The sequence below is a fragment of the Embiotoca jacksoni genome, unplaced genomic scaffold (genome assembly GCF_022577435.1).
Source record: "Embiotoca jacksoni isolate LCO1_2020_lvr unplaced genomic scaffold, fEmbJac1.0.p SCAF_48, whole genome shotgun sequence".
Classification (NCBI taxonomy): domain Eukaryota; kingdom Metazoa; phylum Chordata; class Actinopteri; family Embiotocidae; genus Embiotoca; species Embiotoca jacksoni.
The window spans coordinates 182,151-199,090 of record NW_027185401.1 but is presented as its reverse complement, the minus strand read 5'-3'; the positions used below and the strand labels follow the sequence as shown (position 1 = coordinate 199,090).

The 16,940-nt window shown below is 42.3% G+C and overlaps 3 protein-coding genes across 3 annotated transcripts; all 3 read right to left on the bottom strand.

Moving 5' to 3' along the window:
- Window positions 1–1,387: 1,387 nt before the first annotated feature.
- Window positions 1,388–3,968, bottom strand: LOC138210798 (tripartite motif-containing protein 16-like). The gene has a single exon (XM_069170119.1). The coding sequence runs from the start codon at window positions 3,966–3,968 to the stop codon at window positions 2,307–2,309; it is 1,662 nt and encodes a 553-aa protein (XP_069026220.1). The 3' UTR covers window positions 1,388–2,306.
- A 1,979-nt stretch (window positions 3,969–5,947) lies between these two features.
- On the bottom strand, window positions 5,948–8,608 carry LOC138210835 (E3 ubiquitin/ISG15 ligase TRIM25-like). Its single transcript, XM_069170168.1, has one exon. It carries the CDS (start codon window positions 8,549–8,551, stop codon window positions 7,463–7,465), a length of 1,089 nt encoding a protein of 362 aa, XP_069026269.1. The 5' UTR covers window positions 8,552–8,608; the 3' UTR covers window positions 5,948–7,462.
- A 4,240-nt stretch (window positions 8,609–12,848) lies between these two features.
- Window positions 12,849–15,510, bottom strand: LOC138210834 (tripartite motif-containing protein 16-like). The gene has a single exon (XM_069170167.1). It carries the CDS (start codon window positions 15,451–15,453, stop codon window positions 13,774–13,776), a length of 1,680 nt encoding a protein of 559 aa, XP_069026268.1. The 5' UTR covers window positions 15,454–15,510; the 3' UTR covers window positions 12,849–13,773.
- Window positions 15,511–16,940: the final 1,430 nt, after the last annotated feature.

Here is a 16,940-nt window from a genome sequence, read left to right as displayed (position 1 = left end):
CTTCAACATCAGACTGCAGTGGTCAGTTCTCCATAAGAAAAATTAATGACCTCACACACGTTGTATCGCCGGCCCTCTTTAAGTTTACGCCTTATACAACGATCTTTTGTTCCGCCTCTAACGGATCCAGGTATGTAACCCTTGGGATTTTTGGAGGACTCTAACCTCTCTGGTTTCCAAACCTTTTTGTAGTTCAGACTTCGTCTTGGGCCTCTAACCCCCACTTTTTTTTTTTCCGACGGTGGGCCTGTAACCCCCGTCTGACGCTTATTATTCTGCCGCTTACTAGGACATCTAGGTCCTCACCATGACAACAATATAATTTGACAATATCCAATTGCAGAACTTCGTTAAAACAGGTGTCTGCTTACCTTCTTAGATGTGGGCCCACTGTTGTCACCGTTGACCAGATGTCCGCTGTTGGTTCTGTCTCTTTACCGCCTTCCCTTCTCCGTCCTCATCACGTCGGGGTCACCAAATTGTTGGACTTGGGCTCCTGCTAGTACAAAGCCAATATGTGTCAGCCTTAATGAGTCAATAGGAGAAGATGTCAGGCTTCAAGATATTTATTTAACAGCAGCAGAATAATCAGTTTACAGAGCTCTGGGTCCAGACTATGTTTCCCTGACCGCAACAGAGTATGTGTCAGTTCACAAAGTCTGACTCCTGACTCTCCCTGACCCAGTCTTCTTATAGTACAGGAACCAAAAAGTCATGTATGGTGATGTGTCCTTTGTTGATTGGTCGAGGTGGGGGTCTTGCCTTGTGGGGACGTGTTGCTCAGGTCAGTAACTTATTCCTGTTTTATGACTTGGAAGAAATAAGAAAGACAGGAGGTGAAACTAGTGGTCGTGCCATCAACCGTTACAGCCTTGTTATTATGCACAGCAGCATGCTGACCCCAACAGGATCGCTGACCTCAGCAGAAACAGCCTGTTGCATACGCCTGAGGATTAATAGTTGATTAATACGAGATTGTATATAAGGAATATAATATGGCATACATATATAGTATTATTGTAAGCAAAGACTAGCATAGGATAGCACACTGGAGAAAACCAAGCAGACAACATGAGACCGTCCAACGTCCACACGGAGAAGCTTTCTGCTCTGAGGTGACCGTGCTCAGCACAGAGCCGGGATTTTATTTATCATGGAAGTCATTTCAGGAAGAAACTTTCTCAGCCTGAACATATTGATGAAGCTGAGGGGCGTTCCTCTCTCACAGGGATCTGCACCAAAGGCTGGAAGATTACATTTCATGACCTTTGAGAGTCTTCAGCGGCAACCAGCGCTGTCAGTGGGCAGAGTGCTCCCTCTGGTGGTCAGTTTGTGAAACAGCAGCATCATGTTGTCTAATTCAACTCAGACAAATGGTGGATGAAGTATTCAGAACATTTATTGAAGTAAAAGTACAAATACAGCAAAGAAAACAAAGATACTCCATTACAAGTCAAAGTCCTTAATTAAACAGCTTCCTCAGGTAAAAGTACAGAAGCGTTAGCAGCAACATTGAGTGAAAGTATTAAAGTAAAAGTGCTGCTTTGTTCCCTCTGAATAATCTATATTACTATATATGAAGCAGTGAAAGAATTCAGCTCCTTTATTTCAGAAAAAGTTCTGATACCAGACTGAAAATACTAGAAGTCCTGCATTCAAAACCTTGTTGAAGTAAAAGTATCGTCAGCAAAAATACACTGAAAACACAAAAAGTAAAAGTACACACGTAGCAGAAAATGTTCCCTGTTGGTGTTTTACTATTATATATATGATGTTTGTAGATTCATATTGCTGCTGGATTAAAGTGAATTTTACCGTCATAGTCACTGAAGGTTTTGCTCATTTCAACTACTTTATATATTGTTGATTTGTAAAGCGTCATATTGAACCAGATCATCACATATTTGGAGCGTTGCTGTCCTGTGAGAACCACGTATCTAAGAAATAAACACCTTTTCAGCTTTGTCAGGTTTTTAAAATAGTTAATTTAGCAGGAGAATCATCTCAGTCCATAAACGAACATTTAAATCACTTTAGTTTAACAGAAAATAATTCAAAATTCAACTTCACCAAATTTAGAGATACGTGGTTTTCACTACAGGAACGGTGTGAAAAGAGCTTAAAAACAATAATAAAACATATTAACATGAAGATAACAACTATCAAGAAGACGTCCAGGTGACGCCCATAATGCTTGATTGACAGCAGATCTTTGTTCAGAGCAGAAACGCCTCAATGATGGAGAGAAAATGAAATGGAAAATGAAAATGCAGGTTTAAACCCACTGAAACCTGAAAGACTTCAGTTTATTTCAGTTTACAAAACTCAGCAGAGTTTCCAACGATGTAAATCCAAAGTCCAGCATGGAGCGGCTGAGTGAACGTGGTCTGGACTCTGTGGAGGAGAGTCATGGTCTCAGAGACGCTGTAGAAGGACAGAGTACCTGCACTGTGATCCAGGTACACCCCCACTCTGGAGGGTGGAGGACCTGAGACGGGAGTTTCAATGTTGTTGTACCAAAGACTGTTATTGGAACAATTTAATGACCAAGATTTGTTGTTACGTCCAAATCCACTTTCCTTCACGCTCTTTCTGTTGATATTCTTGTATGCGACTGCTACTTCAACTCCTCCTCTCATCTCCACCTCAAAGTAACAACGTCCAGTCAGACTCTCTCTACTCAGGACCTGAAAACATCTACTGAATCTGTCTGGATGATCAGAATAAGACTGATTCTGATTTATTACTGTTACTTTTCTGTTCCCATCAGATAATAACAGGTAACTGAATGCTGTGTTTGGATCCAGTGTGATTTCTTGTGAATATCTTAAGAATCCAGCTCTGGTCTTTGGTCCTGGTTGTGACAGTAAAACGTCCACTTCATTCACTGACACTGAGATCTTCTTCCATTCTTCATCCAGAACTTGCTGTAGTTTATCTCTGACCTCTGACACAGCTGCTGTCACATCCTGAAAGTAGGTGAGAGGACGGATATGGATGCTGGATGAGTCTGTAGGCTCACTGAGTGCTGACACTGAGGGGTAGTTGTGCAGGAACTCGTTGTGATCCTCTGTGTGTGAGAGCTGCTCCAGCTCGGCGTCTTTCCTCTTCAGCTCAGCGATCTCCTGCTCCAGCTTCTCCTGAAGCTCTTTGACTCGACTCACTTGGGTTTCCTGCTGGGATCTGACCTCCTGCTTCACATCGCGGCTTCTTTCCTGGAGGAGACTCATCAGCTGGGTGAAGAGCTTCTCGTTGCCCTCCAGTGTTTTCTCAGCAGACTGATTGATGTCCTCCACCTCCTGCTGAAGCAGCTTCACATCTTTCTGTCTGTCCTGGATTTTCTGCTGGACGTTTCCTCGACTCCCCTCGAGCTCTCTCTGCCTCTCGGTCCTTTCTGCTGCAGCTGAGACGGTGTCGTGGTCTTTATGTTCATCCACAGAGCAGAGAGAACAGATACTCTGCCGATCTGTGCGGCAGAACATCTTCATCACCTCCTCATGAAGAGAGCAGATGTTCTCCTGGAGCTTCTTGGAGGGGTTCACCAGCTTGTGTTTCTTGAATGTTGTGGCATCATAATGAGGCTGAAGGTGTTTCTCACAATAAGAAGCCAGACAGACTAAACAGGACTTGACAGCTTTCAGTTTTCTCCCAGTGCAGACATCACAGGCCACATCTTCAGGTCCAGCATAGCAGTGATCAGCAGGAGCAGCTTGGAGTCCAGTCTTCTTCAGCTCCTCCACTAAAGCTGCCAACATGGTGTTTTTCACCAGGACAGGCCTTGGTATGAACCTCTTCATGCACAGAGGACAGCTGTAGACTCCTGTCCCGTCCTGTCTGTCCCAGTGGACTTTAATACACTCCATGCAGTAGCTGTGTCCACATGGAAGAGTCACCGGATCCTTCAGTGGATCCAGACAGATGGAACAAGAGAAGGTTTCTCGGTCCAGCTGAACTCCTTTCTGCTCCATTTCACCTCTCAGCAGCAGTGACTGTGTGAGTTTCATTTCCTCAAAGATAAAACCAGTTTCAGCTGATTTAAATATCATGTGACTCTGCAGCCAATGAGGACTTCAGCTCTAAGACTCCACCCATGTTGGCTCCGCCCATCTTCCAGATGCAGATCTGATGGAGGGAACAAGGAAACGTGACAGACTGCAGCTGCTGAGTTTGAGAGCAGTTTTTTTTATTCCTCCTCAAACTCGTCGTCTCGGCTGTGATTCATGACTAAGTTGAAGTTTCCCCCACAAACTGAGACGCCCTCTGTTTCTGCTGCTGTAACATGAAACAAAGATTTGAGGATGTTTGTTTTACCTCTGATAAGTTCACTTATTAGTCTCCAGGGGCAACGAGCGATGTCAGTGGGCAGAGTGCTCCCTCTGGTGGCCATTCTGGAAACAAGCAGCACCATTTAGTCTAATTCAACTCAGACAAATGGTGGATGAAGTATTCAGAACATTTATTGAATTAAAAGTACAAATACAGCAAAGAAAACAAAGATACTCCATTACAAGTCAAAGTCCTTAATTAAACAGCTTACTCAGGTAAAAGTACAGAAGCGTTAGCAGCAACATTTAGTGAAAGTATTAAAGTAAAAGTGCTGCTTTGTTCCCTCTGAATAATCTATATTACTATATATGAAGCAGTGAAAGAATTCAGCTCCTTTATTTCAGAAAAAGTTCTGATACCAGACTGAAAATACTAGAAGTCCTGCATTCAAAACCTTGTTGAAGTAAAAGTATCGTCAGCAAAAATACACTGAAAACACAAAAAGTAAAAGTACACACGAAGCAGAAAATGTTCCCTGTTGGTGTTTTCCTATTATATATGTGATGTTTGTAGATTCATATTGCTGCTGGATTAAAGTGAATCTTACCGTCATGATGTTTTGTCCATGAATCTTTATCTGAGCATCAACTCCTCTCTTCCTGGTGAACAACACTGTTTTATGTGGCCTGGTTAAAAGGATGATATGTAGGTAGCATTCATTTCTGATCCATCATCAGCAAAAAGGGATCGTCCAACATCACCCTGAACTTGAGAGGAAACATCATTTATCTCTTTAATCCGATGACATGTTCTGACACATATTCCTATCATATTGAATTTCATCAACAATCCCTCCTTCCAAACCAAATCATGATGCCTTTTCCACATCAAAAAACACATCACTGACTCCTTATTCACTTGAGCTCTTTTTAAATTTCTGTTTCTAAACAAATAACTGGGTCGATAGTTCCTCTACCTTTCTGAAATCCACTTTGATGAGTTGGTATCATTCTCCCTGGTTTCAAAATAAAATGTGAATCTGTCTGTAATCATTATTTCCATAATCTTATAATCTTAACTAACCTGCCGTACTCTTCTAATTCCTCTCCTGCTTCTAATCATCCCCCAAATCTGATCCAATAACTCTTCCAGATTTCCCTCTTTGCTTTCAGAATGATTTTTTATGAACCCTCGTTTCTGCTTGTTCGTATTGTATTAAATTCTGGAAGTGATGTGATTTTTCTTCATAACCTAAGAGAGCTTTGTTTCTTTCTGTCGCTGCTCTCCAACACTCATCTGTCCACCAGGGGGCAGCCTTTCTCTTCATCCTTCCTTCACCTTCAGCACATGTTGGATTTGCAGCTTCCAGCACTGTAAATATTAATTTTCTATCAATCTCTTGAATATCTTCATTTAAATCTATTTGATCCATTTCTCTCTCACATATATATATTTTAAAGACCCACTTACCCACTATATCTCCTGCTTCCTCCTTTGTAATAATACTTTACAACATATTGGAAAATGGCCACCACCCACCGATGTTTCATCTTCTACATCCCACTCACACATCCCTGCTAGATTCCTCCATACTATAGTTAAATGTAGTGCAGACGTGTTCCCCTTGTGAACATCTAATCTAGTTTCAAATTCAACTCAGACAAATGGTGGATGAAGTATTCAGAACATTTATTGAAGTAAAAGTACAAATACAGCAAAGAAAACAAAGATACTCCATTACAAGTCAAAGTCCTTAATTAAACAGCTTACTCAGGTAAAAGTACAGAAGCGTTAGCAGCAACATTTAGTGAAAGTATTAAAGTAAAAGTGCTGCTTTGTTCCCTCTGAATAATCTACATTACTATATATGAAGCAGTGAAAGAATTCAGCTCCTTTATTTCAGAAAAAGTTCTGATACCAGACTGAAAATACTAGAAGCCCTGCATTCAAAACCTTGTTGAAGTAAAAGTTTCGTCAGCAAAAATACACTGAAAACACAAAAAGTAAAAGTACACACGAATCAGAAAATGTTCCCTGTTGGTGTTTTACTATTATATATGTGATGTTTGTAGATTCATATTGTTGCTGGATTAAAGTGAATTTTACCGTCATAGTCACTGAAGGTTTTGCTCATTTCAACTACTTTATATATTGTTGATTTGTAAAGCGTCATATTGAACCAGATCATCACATATTTGGAGCGTTGCTGTCCTGTGAGAACCACGTATCTAAGAAATAAACACCTTTTCAGCTTTGTCAGGTTTTTTAAAATAGTTAATTTAGCAGGAGAATCATCTCAGTCCATAAAAGAACATTTAAATCTCTTTAGTTTAACAGAAAATAATTCAAAATTCAACTTCACCAAATTTAGATACGTGGTTTTCACTACAGGAACGGTGTGAAAAGAGCTTAAAAATAATAATAAAACATATTAACATGAAGATAACAACTATCAAGAAGACGTCCAGGTGACGCCCATAATGCTTGATTGACAGCAGATCTTTGTTCAGAGCAGAAACGCCTCAATGATGGAGAGAAAATGAAATGGAAAATGAAAATGCAGGTTTAAACTCACTGAAACCTGAAAGACTTCAGTTTATTTCAGTTTACAAAACTCAGCAGTGCTTCCAACGAAGACAGACCCTAACCAAAACCCGAACCCTAACCCAACGTGGAGCGGCTGAGTGAACGTGGTCTGGACTCTGTGGAGGAGAGTCATGGTCTCAGAGACGCTGTAGAAGGACAGAGTACCTGCACTGTGATCCAGGTACACCCCCACTCTGGAGGATGGAGGACCTGAGACGGGAGTTTCAATGTTGTTGAACCAAAGACTGTTATTGGAACAATTTAATGACCAAGATTTGTTATTACGTCCAAACACACTTTCCATCCAGCTCCCTGTTCTGTTGATATTCTTGTATGCGACTGCTACATCAACTCCTCCTCTTTCTCTCATCTCTACCTCAAAGTAACAACGTCCAGTCAGACTCTCTCTACTCAGGACCTGACAATATCTACTGAATCTGTCTGGATGATCAGAATAAGACTGATTCTGAATCATGAAAGTTGCTTTTCTGTTCCCATCAGATAATAACAGGTATCTGTTTGCTGTGTTTGGATCCAGTGTGATTTCTTGTGAATATCTTAAGAATCCAGCTCTGGTCTTTGGTTCTGGTTGTGACAGTAAAACGTCCACTTAATTCACTGACACTGAGATCTTCTTCCATTCTTCATCCAGAACTTGCTGTAGTTTATCTCTGACCTCTGACACAGCTGCTGTCACATCCTGAAAGTAGGTGAGAGGACGGATATGGATGCTGGATGAGTCTGTAGGCTCACTGAGTGCTGACACTGAGGGGTAGTTGTGCAGGAACTCGTTGTGATCCTCTGTGTGTGAGAGCTGCTCCATCTCGGCGTCTTTCCTCTTCAGCTCAGCGATCTCCTGCTCCAGCTTCTCCTGAAGCTCTTTGACTCGACTCACTTGGGTTTCCTGCTGGGATCTGACCTCCTGCTTCACATCGCGGCTTCTTTCCAGGAGGAGACTCATCAGCTGGGTGAAGAGCTTCTCGCTGCCCTTCAATGTTTTCTCAGCAGACTGATTGATGTCCTCCACCTCCTGCTGAAGCAGCTTCACATCTTTCTGTCTATGCTGGATTTTCTGCTGGACCTTTCCTCGACTCCCCTCGAGCTCTCTCTGCCTCTCGGTCCTTTCTGCTGCAGCTGAGACGGTGTCGTGGTCTTTATGTTCCTCCACAGAGCAGAGATAACAGATAATCTGCTGATCGGTGCGGCAGAACATCTTCATCACCTCGTCATGAAGAGAGCAGATGTTCTCCTGGAGCTTCTTGGAGGGGTTCACCAGCTTGTGTTTCTTTAATGGAGCGACATCATAATGAGGCTGAAGGTGTTTCTCACAATAAGAAGCCAGACAGACTAAACAGGACTTGACAGCTTTCAGTTTTCTCCCAGTGCAGACATCACAGGCCACATCTTCAGGTCCAGCATAGCAGTGATCAGCAGGAGCAGCTTGGAGTCCAGTCTTCTTCAGCTCCTCCACTAAAGCTGCCAACATGGTGTTTTTGTCCAGGACAGGCCTTGGTATGAACTTCTTCATGCACAGAGGACAGCTGTAGACTCCTGTCCCGTCCTGTCCGTCCCAGTGGACTTTAATACACTCCATGCTGTAGCTGTGTCCACATGGAAGACCCACTGGATCCTTCAGTAGATCCAGACAGATGGAACAAGAGAAGGTTTCTCGGTCCAACTGAACTCCTTTCTGCTCCATTTCACCTCTCAGCAGCAGTGACTGTGTGAGTTTCACTTCCTCAAAGATAAAACTGGTTTCAGCTCTGAATTAAACATCATGTGACTCTGCAGCCAATGAGGACATCAGCTCTTAGACTCCACCCATGTTGGCTCCGCCCATCTTCCAGCTGCAGATCTGAAGGAGGGAACAAGGAAATGTGACAGATAAATAAATAAATGAAAATAAAAATCAACCTAAAATATAAAATATAGGTTTTACCAATTCAGTGAACAAAATTATTTTCCTCAAACCTGTTTCTTTCAAGTATTGTAATAACACTTCCTTCCCATTCAGGTTTATTTCATCTCTTTAACTCAACTTCTAGCTTCTTCTTTAAACTTGTCTCGCTCTCGTGTGAATTTCTGTCAATAACAAATGATATGATCTACAGATTCTGGTATTTTGCAGCACTCACATAATCCCGTCGGGTGTTTTATTCATTAACTGTATTGTTTTGTTCAGCCTTGTGTGTCAGACCCTCAGTCTGGTTCATGTGTTTTCCTCCGGAAATCCGGTGTGTATCACACCTAGACACACAAAAAAGTTACATTGCACTGTTATGTCAACTCGACAGGAAGTCCACCATTTTGAATTTAGTCGCCATTTTGGGCAATTCTGACACGTTGTACTTTGTCAAACTCCTCTGAGGGATTTTGTCGCCCCGACTTGAATTTAGGTTCTCTGGATAGAAAACATGTTTGGGATTAAAAGTTATCAAAATAATTCGTTTTCATCGATGTGTGTGCCGTAGCGTGGCGGCCATTTTTAGCGTCTCGCCATGAAACTACGAGTTGCTTTAAATCTTATGTACATGGACCGACCTTCTCCAAACATCACAGGTATGATAACAGCCCCGCCCTGAAGACCCCTGTGGGGTAATATTCCCTCATAGTCATAGCGCCCCCTGTTGGTCACTGGAAATGACACTTTTCATACTTTCACATTCTACATCGAGCTGGTTGATCCCATGAACCTAAAGTCGCGTCAAAATAACCTAAACATGTAGTTGATGATATATTGAGACATTCCTTCGACTTTGTCAATGGGCGTCGCCGTGACGATGCGGCAGAGTTGGATGTCTCGCTGTGACACAGGAAGTTGATGTTTAAGTAATGAAGTAAAACATTTTGTGATTTAAAAATAGATAGAAGGGAACATGTTTAAAGGAATGCACCTTATCTTATCTCATCTTGTCTGATGAATCGGACGAGTTACCACAGACTCCGTCTACGACTGAAAAACACAAACTACTGCTGAAAACCGGAGTATCCAAACATTTATAAAAACAAAAATAAAAAAAACAGTCACAGAGAGAAACAAATACTTGGAGATGAAAGTAAAAACATCAGAAGTGTTAGTCAGAATATTTAAAATAAAACTCACGGTGTTGCCGGGCGGCCGGAGATGCTGCAGGTGGTGGTGATGGTGATGATGATGAGGAGGAGGTGCTGCTGCGACACACACTGATCACACACTGATACAATGCTGTTAAAAGGGAAATGTGTGTGTGTGAAACGAGCCTTCCTCTTTCACCTCCTCTTTCACCTCCTTCTCTCAGCTTCCCTCAAAGACACCACCTGAACTTCATCTCTGTGATGCGTTCACGTTCATGAGGTGAAACAGGAGGCGGGCCTGTCGCGAAGGAACGTGGTCTGACAGGCCAGTCTGGTTTTCAGGGTGTGAAGCCCTGTTGTTTTTCAAGGAATTATTTTTCTCTTTCCTTATTATTCTTACGTAAAGTGATTTTCCTTTTTGGAGGCTTTATCATATTCAAAAACTCATGAAAGTGGATAAACATTCGTCTCCCGGCGAAAAATTTGGTATTCCAGTGTTGTTGCGAGTGGGCGTGGCCAAATGGCTCGAGAGCGCCCCCTAAAGAGATGCCCCGGCGGCCACATTTACCTAAATTCACGAAATCCGGTGGACAAGTGTATCAGAAAAATGTTACATTGCACCTTTATGTCAACTCGACAGGAAGTCCACCATTTTGAATTTAGTCGCCATTTTGGGTGATTCTGACATGTTGTACTTTGTCGAACTCCTCTGAGGGATTTTGTCGCCCCGACTTGAATTTAGGTTCTCTGGATAGAAAACATGTTTGGGATTAAAAGTTATCAAAATAATTAGTTTTCGTCGATGTGTGTGCCCAGAAGAGGTGGCCATTTTGAGCGTCTCGCCATGAAACTACGAGTTGCTTTAAATCTTATGTACATGGACCGACCTTCTCCAAACATCACAGGTATGATAACAGCCCCGCCCTGAAGACCCCTGTGGGGTAATATTCGCTCATAGTCATAGCGCCCCCTGTTGGCCACTGGAAATGACACTTTTCATACTTTCACATTCTATGTCGAGCTGGTTGATCACATGAACCTAAAGTCGGGTCACAATAACCTAAACATGTAGTTGATGATATATTGAGACATTTGTTCGACTTTGTTAATGGCCGTCGACGTGACGATGTGGCAAAGTTGGATGTCTCGCCGTGACACAGGAAGTTGATGTTTAAGGTCAAAGGATGCTTGAAACCTCACGGAACGTGTGACATACATCCGCCGCAGTGAGACAATACATCTGATATGGGTTTTGCGAGTGGGCGTGGCCAAACGGCTCGAGAGCGCCCCCTAAAGAAATGCCCCGGTGGCCACATTTACCTAAATTCACCAAATCCGGTGGACACGCATATCACACCTGGACGCACAAAAAAGTTATATTGCACCATTATGTCAACTCGACAGGAAGTCCACCATTTTGAATTTAGTCGCCATTTTGGGCAATTCTGACACCTACTTTGTCGAACTCCTCTGAGGGATTTTGTCGCCCGACTTGAATTTAGGTTCTATGGATAGAAAACATGTTTGGGATTAAATCTTCTTAAAATAATTCGTTTTCATCGATGTGTGTGCCCGTAGCGTGGCGGCCATTTTGAGCGTCTCTCCATGAAGCTACCAGTTGCTTTAAATCTTATGTATATGGACCGACCTTCTCCAAACATCACAGATATGATAACAGCCCTGCCCTGAAGGCCCCTGTGGGGTAATATTCGCTCATAGTCATAGCGCCCCCTGTTGGCCACTGAAAATGACACTTTTCATACTTTCACATTCTACATCGAGCTGGTTGATCCCATGAACCTAAAGGCAGGTCACAATAACCTAAACTCAGGTCACAATAACCTAAACATGTAGTTGATGATATATTGAGACATTCGTTCGACTTTGTCAATGGGCGTCGCCGTGACGATGCGGCAAAGTTGGATGACTTGCCGTGGCACAGGAAGTTGATGTTTAAGGTCAAAGGATGCTTGAAACCTCACGAAACGTGTCACATACATCCGGTGTGGTGAGATGATACATTTGATGTGTTTTGCAAGTGGGCGTGGCTAAACGGCTCGCCAGCGCCCCCTGCTGGAGACAGGAAACAAGACAAAAATAGCAACTTTACACAGGGATACTGGGTCCCTGGTGTGCTGCACTTCAGGGAGACTGTCCTTGGGAGTGGGAGGGCCAGTACATCACTGCTTGCAGTTTTAATTAAATTTCTGTTTCTAAACAAATAACTGGGTCCATAGTTCCTCTACCTTTCTGAAATCCACTTTGATGAGTTGGTATCATTCTCCCTGGTTTCAAAATAAAATGTGAATCTGTCTGTAATCATTATTTCCATAATCTTATAATCTTAACTAACCTGCTGTCCTCTACTAATTCCTCTCCTGCTTCTAATCATCCCCCAAATCTGATCCAATAACTCTTCCAGATTTCACTCTTTGCTTTCAGAATGATTTTTTATGAACCCTCGTTTCTGCTTGTTCGTATTGTATTAAATTCTGGAAGTGATGTGATTTTTCTTCGTAACCTAAGAGAGCTTTGTTTCTTTCTGTCGCTGCTCTCCAACACTCATCTGTCCACCAGGGGGCAGCCTTTCTCTTCATCCTTCCTTCACCTTTAGCACTTGTTGGATTTGCAGCTTCCAGCACTGTAAATATTAATTTTCTATCAATCTCTTCAATATCTTCATTTAAATCTATTTGATCCATTTCTCTCTCATATATATATATATTAAAGACCCACTTACCCACTATATCTCCTGCTTCCTCCTTTGTAATGATACTTTACAGCATATTGGAAAATGGCCACCACCGACCAATGTTTCATCTTCTACATCCCACTCACACATCCCTGCTAGATTCCTCCATACTATAGTTAAATGTAGTGCAGACGTGTTCCCCGTGTGAACATCTAATCTCGTTTCAAATTCAACTCAGACAAGTGGTGGATGAAGTATTCAGAACATTTATTGAAGTAAAAGTACAAATACAGCAAAGAAAACAAAGATACTCCATTACAAGTCAAAGGCCTTAATTAAACAGCTTACTCAGGTAAAAGTACAGAAGCGTTAGCAGCAACATTTAGTGAAAGTATTAAAGTAAAAGTGCTGCTTTGTTCCCTCTGAATAATCTATATTACTATATATGAAGCAGTGAAAGAATTCAGCTCCTTTATTTCAGAAAAAGTTCTGATACCAGACTGAAAATACTAGAAGTCCTGCATTCAAAACCTTGTTGAAGTAAAAGTATCGTCAGCAAAAATACACTGAAAACACAAAAAGTAAAAGTACACACGAAGCAGAAAATGTTCCCTGTTGGTGTTTTACTATTATATATGTGATGTTTGTAGATTCATATTGCTGCTGGATTAAAGTGAATTTTACCGTCATAGTCACTGAAGGTTTTGCTCATTTCAACTACTTTATATATTGTTGATTTGTAAAGCGTCATATTGAACCAGATCATCACATATTTGGAGCGTTGCTGTCCTGTGAGAACCACGTATCTAAGAAATAAACACCTTTTCAGCTTTGTTAGGTTTTTAAAATAGTTAATTTAGCAGGAGAATCATCTCAGTCCATAAAAGAACATTTAAATCTCTTTAAATTATCAGAAAATAATTCAAAATTCAACTTCACCAAATTTAGAGATACGTGGTTTTCACTACAGGAACGGTGTGAAAAGAGCTTAAAAACAATAATAAAACATATTAACATGAAGATAACAACTATCAAGAAGACATCCAGGTGACGCCCATAATGCTTGATTGACAGCAGATCTTTGTTCAGAGCAGAAACGCCTCAATGATGGAGAGAAAATGAAATGGAAAATGAAAATGCAGGTTTAAACCCACTGAAACCTGAAAGACTTCAATTCATTTCAGTTTACAAAACTCAGCAGAGTCTCCAACGGAGAAAAACCCGAACCCGAACCCTAACCCAACGTGGAGCGGCTGAGTGAACGTGGTCTGGACTCTGTGGAGGAGAGTCCTGGTCTCAGAGACGCTGTAGAAGGACAGAGTACCTGCACTGTGATCCAGGTACACCCCCACTCTGGAGGATGGAGGACCTGAGACGGGAGTTTCAATGTTGTTGTACCAAAGACTGTTCTTGGAACAATTTAATGACCAAGAATTGTCATTACGTCCAAATCTACTTTCCTCCCAGCTCTCTGTTCTGTTGATATTCTTGTATGCGACTGCTAAATCAACTCCTCCTCCTCTCCTCTCCACCTCAAAGTAACAACGTCCAGTCAGACTCTCTCTACTCAGGACCTGACAACATCTACTGAATCTGTCTGGATGATCAGAATAAGACTGATTCTGATCCATTCCTGTTACTTTTCTGTTCCCATCAGATAATAACATCTGTCTGTTTGCTGTGTTTGGATCCAGTGTGATTTCTTGTGAATATCTTAAGAATCCAGCTCTGGTCTTTGGTCCTGGTTGTGACAGTAAAACGTCCACTTCATTCACTGACACTGAGATCTTCTTCCATTCTTCATCCAGAACTTGCTGTAGTTTATCTCTGACCTCTGACACAGCTGCTGTCACATCCTGAAAGTAGGTGAGAGGACGGATATGGATGCTGGATGAGTCTGTAGGCTCACTGAGTGCTGACACTGAGGGGTAGTTGTGCAGGAACTCGTTGTGATCCTCTGTGTGTGAGAGCTGCTCCATCTCGGCGTCTTTCCTCTTCAGCTCAGCGATCTCCTGCTCCAGCTTCTCCTGAAGCTCTTTGACTCGACTCACTTGGGTTTCCTGCTGGGATCTGACCTCCTGCTTCACATCGCGGCTTCTTTCCAGGAGGAGACTCATCAGCTGGGTGAAGAGCTTCTCGCTGCCCTTCAATGTTTTCTCAGCAGACTGATTGATGTCCTCCACCTCCTGCTGAAGCAGCTTCACATCTTTCTGTCTATGCTGGATTTTCTGCTGGACCTTTCCTCGACTCCCCTCGAGCTCTCTCTGCCTCTCGGTCCTTTCTGCTGCAGCTGAGACGGTGTCGTGGTCTTTATGTTCCTCCACAGAGCAGAGATAACAGATAATCTGCTGATCGGTGCGGCAGAACATCTTCATCACCTCGTCATGAAGAGAGCAGATGTTCTCCTGGAGCTTCTTGGAGGGGTTCACCAGCTTGTGTTTCTTTAATGGAGCGACATCATAATGAGGCTGAAGGTGTTTCTCACAATAAGAAGCCAGACAGACTAAACAGGACTTGACAGCTTTCAGTTTTCTCCCAGTGCAGACATCACAGGCCACATCTTCAGGTCCAGCATAGCAGTGATCAGCAGGAGCAGCTTGGAGTCCAGTCTTCTTCAGCTCCTCCACTAAAGCTGCCAACATGGTGTTTTTGTCCAGGACAGGCCTTGGTATGAACTTCTTCATGCACAGAGGACAGCTGTAGACTCCTGTCCCGTCCTGTCCGTCCCAGTGGACTTTAATACACTCCATGCTGTAGCTGTGTCCACATGGAAGACCCACTGGATCCTTCAGTAGATCCAGACAGATGGAACAAGAGAAGGTTTCTCGGTCCAACTGAACTCCTTTCTGCTCCATTTCACCTCTCAGCAGCAGTGACTGTGTGAGTTTCACTTCCTCAAAGATAAAACTGGTTTCAGCTCTGAATTAAACATCATGTGACTCTGCAGCCAATGAGGACATCAGCTCTTAGACTCCACCCATGTTGGCTCCGCCCATCTTCCAGCTGCAGATCTGAAGGAGGGAACAAGGAAATGTGACAGATAAATAAATAAATGAAAATAAAAATCAACCTAAAATATAAAATATAGGTTTTACCAATTCAGTGAACAAAATTATTTTCCTCAAACCTGTTTCTTTCAAGTATTGTAATAACACTTCCTTCCCATTCAGGTTTATTTCATCTCTTTAACTCAACTTCTAGCTTCTTCTTTAAACTTGTCTCGCTCTCGTGTGAATTTCTGTCAATAACAAATGATATGATCTACAGATTCTGGTATTTTGCAGCACTCACATAATCCCGTCGGGTGTTTTATTCATTAACTGTATTGTTTTGTTCAGCCTTGTGTGTCAGACCCTCAGTCTGGTTCATGTGTTTTCCTCCGGAAATCCGGTGTGTATCACACCTAGACACACAAAAAAGTTACATTGCACTGTTATGTCAACTCGACAGGAAGTCCACCATTTTGAATTTAGTCGCCATTTTGGGCAATTCTGACACGTTGTACTTTGTCAAACTCCTCTGAGGGATTTTGTCGCCCCGACTTGAATTTAGGTTCTCTGGATAGAAAACATGTTTGGGATTAAAAGTTATCAAAATAATTCGTTTTCATCGATGTGTGTGCCGTAGCGTGGCGGCCATTTTTAGCGTCTCGCCATGAAACTACGAGTTGCTTTAAATCTTATGTACATGGACCGACCTTCTCCAAACATCACAGGTATGATAACAGCCCCGCCCTGAAGACCCCTGTGGGGTAATATTCCCTCATAGTCATAGCGCCCCCTGTTGGTCACTGGAAATGACACTTTTCATACTTTCACATTCTACATCGAGCTGGTTGATCCCATGAACCTAAAGTCGCGTCAAAATAACCTAAACATGTAGTTGATGATATATTGAGACATTCCTTCGACTTTGTCAATGGGCGTCGCCGTGACGATGCGGCAGAGTTGGATGTCTCGCTGTGACACAGGAAGTTGATGTTTAAGTAATGAAGTAAAACATTTTGTGATTTAAAAATAGATAGAAGGGAACATGTTTAAAGGAATGCACCTTATCTTATCTCATCTTGTCTGATGAATCGGACGAGTTACCACAGACTCCGTCTACGACTGAAAAACACAAACTACTGCTGAAAACCGGAGTATCCAAACATTTATAAAAACAAAAATAAAAAAAACAGTCACAGAGAGAAACAAATACTTGGAGATGAAAGTAAAAACATCAGAAGTGTTAGTCAGAATATTTAAAATAAAACTCACGGTGTTGCCGGGCGGCCGGAGATGCTGCAGGTGGTGGTGATGGTGATGATGATGAGGAGGAGGTGCTGCTGCGACACACACTG